The sequence below is a fragment of the Manis javanica genome, unplaced genomic scaffold (genome assembly GCF_040802235.1).
Source record: "Manis javanica isolate MJ-LG unplaced genomic scaffold, MJ_LKY HiC_scaffold_25, whole genome shotgun sequence".
Classification (NCBI taxonomy): domain Eukaryota; kingdom Metazoa; phylum Chordata; class Mammalia; order Pholidota; family Manidae; genus Manis; species Manis javanica.
In genome coordinates this window covers 1,273,368-1,280,491 of record NW_027332171.1, presented here as the reverse complement: position 1 = coordinate 1,280,491, position 7,124 = coordinate 1,273,368, and the positions used below count along the sequence as shown (strand labels likewise).

Here is a 7,124-nt window from a genome sequence, read left to right as displayed (position 1 = left end):
TAATCAATGGATCAATAACCAAATTAAAATGGAGATCCAGCAATATATGGAAACACATGACAACAATAACACAAACCCCAAACTTCTGTGAGATGCAGCAAAAGCAGTCTTTAGAGGAAACTATATAGCAATCCCGGCATATTTAAGGAAGAAAGAACAATCCAAAATGAATAGTCTAATGTCACAATTATCAAAATTGGAAAAAGAAGAACAAATGAGGCCTAAAGTCAGAAGACGGAGGGACATAATAAAGATCACAGGAGAAATAAATAAAATTGATAAGAATAAAACAAAAGAAAAAATCAATGAAACCAAGAGCTAGTTCTTCTAGAAAATAAACAAAATAGGTAAGACTCTAGCCAGACTTATTAAGATAAAAAGAGAGTCAACACACATCAACAGAATTAGAAACGAGAAAGGAAAAATCACAACGGATCCAACAGAAATACAAAGAATTATTAGAGAATACTAGAAAATCTATATGCTAACAAGCTGGAAAACCTAGGAGAAATCGACAACTTCTTAGAAAAATACAACCTTCCAAGACTGACCCAGAAAGAAACAGAAAATCTAAACAGACCAATTACCAGCAACGAAATTGAATTGGTAATCAAAAAACTACCCAAGAACAAAACCCCCAGGCCAGATGGATTTACCTCAGAATTTTATCAAACATAAAGAGAAGACATAACACCCATTCTCCTTAAAGTTTTCCAAAAAATAGAAGAGGAGGGAATACTCCCAAACTCATTCTATGAAGCCAACATCACCCTAATACAAAAACCAGGCAAAGACCCCACCAAAAAAGAAAACTACACACCAATATCCCTGATGAACGTAGATGCAAAAATACTCAACAAAATATTAGGAAACCAAATTCAAAAATACATCAAAAGGATCATACACCATGACAAAATGGGATTCATCCCAGGGATGCGAGGATGGTACAACATTCGAAAATCCATCAACATCATCCACCACATCAATAAAAAGAAGGACAAAAACCACATGATCATCTCCATAGATGCTGAAAAAGGATTCGAAAAAATTCAACATCCATTCATGATAAAAACTATCAACAAAATGGGCATAGAGGTCAAGTACCTCAACATAATAAAGCCCATAAATGATAAACCCACAGCTACCATCATACTGAACAGCAAAAGGCTGAAGCTTTTCCTCTGAGATCAGGAACAAGACAGGGATGCCCACTCTCCCCACTGTAATTCAACGTGATACTGGAGGTCCTAGCCGCAGCACTCAGACAAAACAAAGAAATACAAGGAATCCAGACAGGTAAAGAAGAAGTCAAACTGTCACTATTTGCAGATGACATGATATTGTACATAAAAAACCCTAAAGACTCCACTCCAAAACTACTAGAACTAATATCGGAATTCAGCAAAGTTGCAGAATACAAAATTAACACACAGAAATCTGTAGCTTTCCTATACTCTAACAATGAACTAATAGAAAGAGAAATCAGGAAAACAATTCCATTCACAATAGCATCAAAAAGAATAAAATACCTAGGAATAAACCTAACCCAGGAAGTGAAAGACCTATACACTGAAAACTACAAGACACACTTAAGAGAAATTAAAGAGGTCACTAACAAATGGAAACTCATCGAATGCTCCTGGCTAGGAAGAATTTATATTGTCTAAATGGCCATGCTGCCCAAAACAATCTATAGATTCGATTCAATCCCTATCAAATTACCAACAGCATTCTTCAATGAACTGGAACAAATAGTTCAAAAATTCATATGGAACCGTCAAAGAACCCGAATAGGCAACACAATCCTGAGAAGGAAGAATAAAATATGGGGAGATCTCAGTCCCCATCTTCAAGCTCTACTACAAAGTCACAGTAATCAAGACAATTTGGTACTGGCACAAGAACAGAGCCACAGACCAGTGGAACAGAATAGAGACTCCAGACATTAACCCAAACATATATGGCCAATTAATATTTGATAAAAGAGCCATGGACATACAATGGGGAAATGACAGTCTACAATAGATGGTGCTGGCAAAACTGGATAGCTACACGTAAGTGAAGGAAACTGGATCACTGTCTAACCCCATAGACAAAAGTAAACTCCAAATGGATCAAACACCTGAATGTAAGTCATAAAACCATAAAACTCTTAGAAAAAAACATAGGCAAAAATCTCATAGACATAAACATCTGTGACTTCTTCATGAACATATCTCCCTGGGCAAGGGAAACAAACACAAAAATGGACAAGTGGGACTATATCAAGCTAAAAAGCTTCTGTACAGCAAAGGACACCATCAATAGAACAAAAAGCTATCCTACAGTATGGGAGAATATATTCATAAATGACAGATCTGATAAAGGACTGACATCCAAAATATATAAAGAGCTCACACGACTCAACAAACAAAAAGCAAATAATCCAATTAAAAAATGGGCAGAGGAATTGAATAGACATTTCTCTTAAGAAGAAATCCAGATGGGCAAGAGGCACATGAAACGATGCTCCACATCGCTAATCATCAGAGAAATGCAAATTAAAACCACAATGAGATATTATCTCACACCAATAATGATTGCCATCATCGAAAAGACAAACAACAACAAATGTTGGCGAGGTTGTGGAGAAAGGGGAGGCTTCCTACACTGCTGGTGGGAATGTAAACTAGTTCAACCATTGTGGAAAGCAGTATGGAGGTTCCTCAGAATGCTCAAAATAGAAATACCATTTGACCCAGGAATTCCACTTCTAAGAATTTACCCTAAGAATGCAGCACTCCAGTTTGAAAAAGACAGATGCACCCCTAAGTTTATCGCTGCACTGTTTACAATAGCCAAGATATGGAAGCAACCTAAATGTCCATCAGTAGATGAATGGATAAAGAAGATGTGGTACATATACACAATGGAATATTATGCAGCCATAAGAAAAAAAATAGATCCTACCATTCACAACAACATTGATGGAGCTAGAGGATATTATGCTTAATGAGATAAGCCAAGTGGAGGACAAGTACCAAATGATTTCACTCATATGTGGAGTATAAAAACAAAGGAAAACTGAAGGAACAAAACAGCAGCAGAATCACAGATCCCAAGAGTGGACTAATAGTTACCAAAGGGCAAGGGACTGGGAATGATGGGTGGGGAGGGAGGGATGAGGGTGGGGAAAAAGGAAGAGGGCATTACGATTAGCATGTACAGTGCATGCGGGGCGCGGGGAGGGCTGCGCAACACAGAGCAGACAAGTAGTGATTTTACAGCATCTTACTATGCCGATGGACTGTGAAGGGGTGTGGGGGGGGACTTCGTGAAGGGGGAACCTAGTAAATATAAAGTTCTTTCTGTAATTATAGATTATTGATACCAAAATAAGAAAAAATTAGAAAGAACTAAAAAGTCTCTGCACAACAAAAGGAACAACCAAGCATCAATGAAAAGGCAACATAGAGAATGATACAAAATATCTGTGAACCATATATCATAAAATATTTATAAACTGTGTATTAGATAAGGGGTTCATAACCATACCTATAAAAAACTCACAACTCAAGAACAAAACAACAAACAAGCTAATAAAAAATGGGCGAAAGACGTGAAGAGAAATTTTTCCAAGAAGACAACCAAATGGCCAACAGGTATGTGAAAAGGTCCTGAACAACACTAACAACCCGGGAAATGCAAAAGGAAAACCAAAATGAGGTTCACCTCACACCTTTAGAATGGCCACCATCAAGAAGACAAAAGATAACATGCTGGTGAGGACATGTAGAAAACGGACCATTATACACTCATTGAGGAAAGTAAATTCTTTTAGCCATAATTAAAAATAGTATGGAATTCCTCAAAATGCTATTAATATGACTGCTGTATGACCCAGCAATACTACTTCTGCCTATATATGCAGTGGAAATAAAAACAGGATCTTTAAAGATACCTGCACCTCCACATTTATTGCAGTATTTTTCACAAGAGCTAATAAATACTATCTTATAAACCTAACAGAGGTCTGTCACCTAAGGAAGATCTCATGGCCCCATCGAAACAGACCTGTTACCCATTATTATATGTTTTTCAGAAGCAATGCCTCACATAGCACGCCTATGGCGGCACAGAGGCCGCACATCTGTTCGTACTGCACTTCTTTCCTGGGCAGGAGGAAAGCCCTCACATACTTTCCCAGAGGTGCAGTAATTTCCCTCAGCTCAGTCCTGCCCATGTGGAAGCCATTGAAACATTTAGCAAAGCCTTCAAATACCTCTTCACTTACAGTTCTTCACTAAATGAAAGAATTTATGTCACTGATCAGAATTCACACTCAAAATATCATTAAATATCCAGTGACCTGCCAAAGATAATCTGTAATTGTAATGACATCTATTTTGTATCAGCTTATTCAAGTCTGATATCAATCAGGCAACTCAATAGTCAGTGCTATTACGTATGTTGCTATTCTTTTAATCACATCACAAAGACCAAAACATTTGTAAAACGTGGCCAGAGTTGAGAACTCTGCCCATCTTTCTATTCATTTTCTCTCATGGTCTTTAAGGCTTCCAGAAACCTATCAGAATTAAGTAACTCTAACCATTCTACTCCATCTTTTATATCACCTTATATAACCAAAAATCATTAGAGGAGAAAATGGACGATAGGAGAGTATGTATACCAGTTTTCCCTATTTATTCTTCATTTCTGGAATATTGAATATCAGCATTCTATTATTACAATGAATTCTCACACAAGTGTCCTCTTACCAAATATGAACAGATGTTGAAACATCAGAAACAATTTGATAGCGTGAACCACTGGCTATGTAAACCAAGGTAAATTTTATGAATTTAATGCAGGAAAGAAAGAGAAGTTTGAGTCCCACACTCTCAGAAACTACTATTGGTTGTGACATGGAATTTGAATGCATCTCCCAACAAAAATCCCCATTGGACACTAAAGGCCAGAAACTACATCATTAGACTTGTAAATAAACGGCACTGCAGGGTCCACATCCTTCGGTCTATTCAACTTTATGATTGAAACCACCTCTTTCTTCCAAAGACTACAGCTGGTACAGATGAGGATGTGATGAAAACTTTATTAGATCGTTAGCACTAAGGAGACCTTAAACAAACATTACCTGTCTCAGATGTTTCCAGAAGGCAAAATCAGACCAACTACATAGCTTTGTTTCCATCCAAATGCCCAAACCTTACCTCTGTTTACTTCCCCTTGGGTCAGAAACAAAAAATAACCATCTCCGTCATGTCATTGCATTAGAATATTTTGTAGACAGGGTTTTTATACTCCTGGGGCCTCTGCCAGGTATTTCTCATGGGTCAGTATCAGAATCAAAAAGAGGCCAAAAGTTTCTAAACCTTAATGTTTCACAAATACATGTGGACAGATTAATAAATGATGAGACCTCCCTTCATGTAGACTGAAAGTTATGAAGCTCCAAGACTTAAATATACACAGTTTGTGTGGCCTTGTATCACCTCTTAGTCAAATGTGGTATATTACCTACATCAAATTAAACTTTCTTTGTCCAAAGGCAGTGTGAAATTTGTAGCAGTCTGTTCATATGCTCAGTATTGTGCATTCCGACAATTTTGAAGGTATAATATATTTAAAAATCACAGAATCTGTGATGTCAGCAGTAACCACCCTTTTTCTGCAACCTCTTCAAGGCATCTTTGATTTCCTTGTTCCTCAGACTGTAAATCAATGGGTTCAACATGGGAATCATCACTGTGTAGAAGACCGATGCAAATCTGTCAAAGTTGGAAGAACCACCAGAGCTGAAACTCAAATAGACAAAGCTACTTGAGGTATAGAAGAGGGAAACTACTGTCAGGTGAGAAGCACAGGTGTTGAAAGTCTTCGACCTGCCTTTAGTTGTAGTGATCTTCATGATGGAGATGACAATATAGACATAGGATATCATGACAACAAGGGCATTTATTATCCCAAAGATCATTGCTAATATAGCAAGTAAGAGTTTGGCAAAGAAAATGTCAGAGCAGGACAGGACTAACAGCTGGGGCATGTCACAGAAGAAGTGGCGAATGACATTAGGCCCACAGAAGTGGAGTTGAAGAATGGCACACACTTGGGATACAGAGCCAGAGATGCCAGCCATGTAGGACCCCAGCACCATCCCAACACAGAGGGTGGGTGACATGATTGATGAGTAGAGAAGTGGATTACAAATGGCAGCATAGCGGTCATAGGCCATGGCTGTCATGAGACAAGCCTCAGTCAGTCCCAGGGCTGCAAAGAAGAAGTACTGAACAGCACAACCCACTAGGGTGATAGTATGCTGTTCTTGGAAGAAGTCAGAGAGCATCTTGGGGGCAGTGGAGGTCACATAGCAGATGTCTAGGAAGGACAGGTTACTGAGGAAGAAGTACATGGGTGTGTGGAGGTGGGAATCCATCCTTATTAGGATGATGAGGCTCAGGTTCCAAGTCAGAGTTGTAACGTAGATCACCAGGAACACAACAAAGAGCAGTGCTTTGAACCTGGAAAAATCGGAGAAGCCCAAGAGGATGAAGTGGGTGATCTCTGTAATATTTTCTCTGCTAATCATAGTCTTGGTGCTCCTAAGATCAGAAAAGAGACAAGGTAGTGAAATGTGACAGCATTATAATTCCCTATGCCAGCTTTTTCCTTCACTGAGCACCAGAAAAAGAGAAATGCTTACTGTCCTGGTGCAAAAACCTTGGCTTTTCATCTCGAATTCTTAAGGAGTATCTGTTCAGTGTCATGTTCTGTATTAATGCAGGAGGTACCATGAGAATTGTAGATATATGTAGAAATATGACTTAGACTATAATAAACAGTAGATTATTATACATGTGTTTATTATACTGATTATTATCTATGAAGTAGAGATCATTGATGAAAAAACGGTTTTTTAAACACCTCTGCTAATTATGTATATGATCAAAAGCATGAGCAGCATCAGTGCATATCATTTTGAAATAGGACTTCTGTTCCACATGGTCATCTGAACAGATTCTATAATTTCTTCTATTATCCATGAAAATATTCTTTACCCTGTTACTAATAATTTCCCAAATGTTCATACAACTGTGTTTAGTGTATCATCTCCAAATAGACCT

The 7,124-nt window shown here is 38.0% G+C and overlaps 1 protein-coding gene across 1 annotated transcript; it reads right to left on the bottom strand.

Moving 5' to 3' along the window:
• Window positions 1-5,650: 5,650 nt before the first annotated feature.
• Window positions 5,651-6,589, bottom strand: LOC118971215 (olfactory receptor 5AN1-like). Its single transcript, XM_037011881.1, has one exon. It carries the CDS (start codon window positions 6,587-6,589, stop codon window positions 5,651-5,653), a length of 939 nt encoding a protein of 312 aa, XP_036867776.1.
• Between the last annotated feature and the right edge of the window lie 535 nt (window positions 6,590-7,124).

Bases quoted from the DNA above. Each gene is read 5' to 3' on its own strand.
- LOC118971215 (XM_037011881.1), bottom strand. From the start codon at position 6,589: ATGATTAGCAGAGAAAATATTACAGAGATCACCCACTTCATCCTCTTG.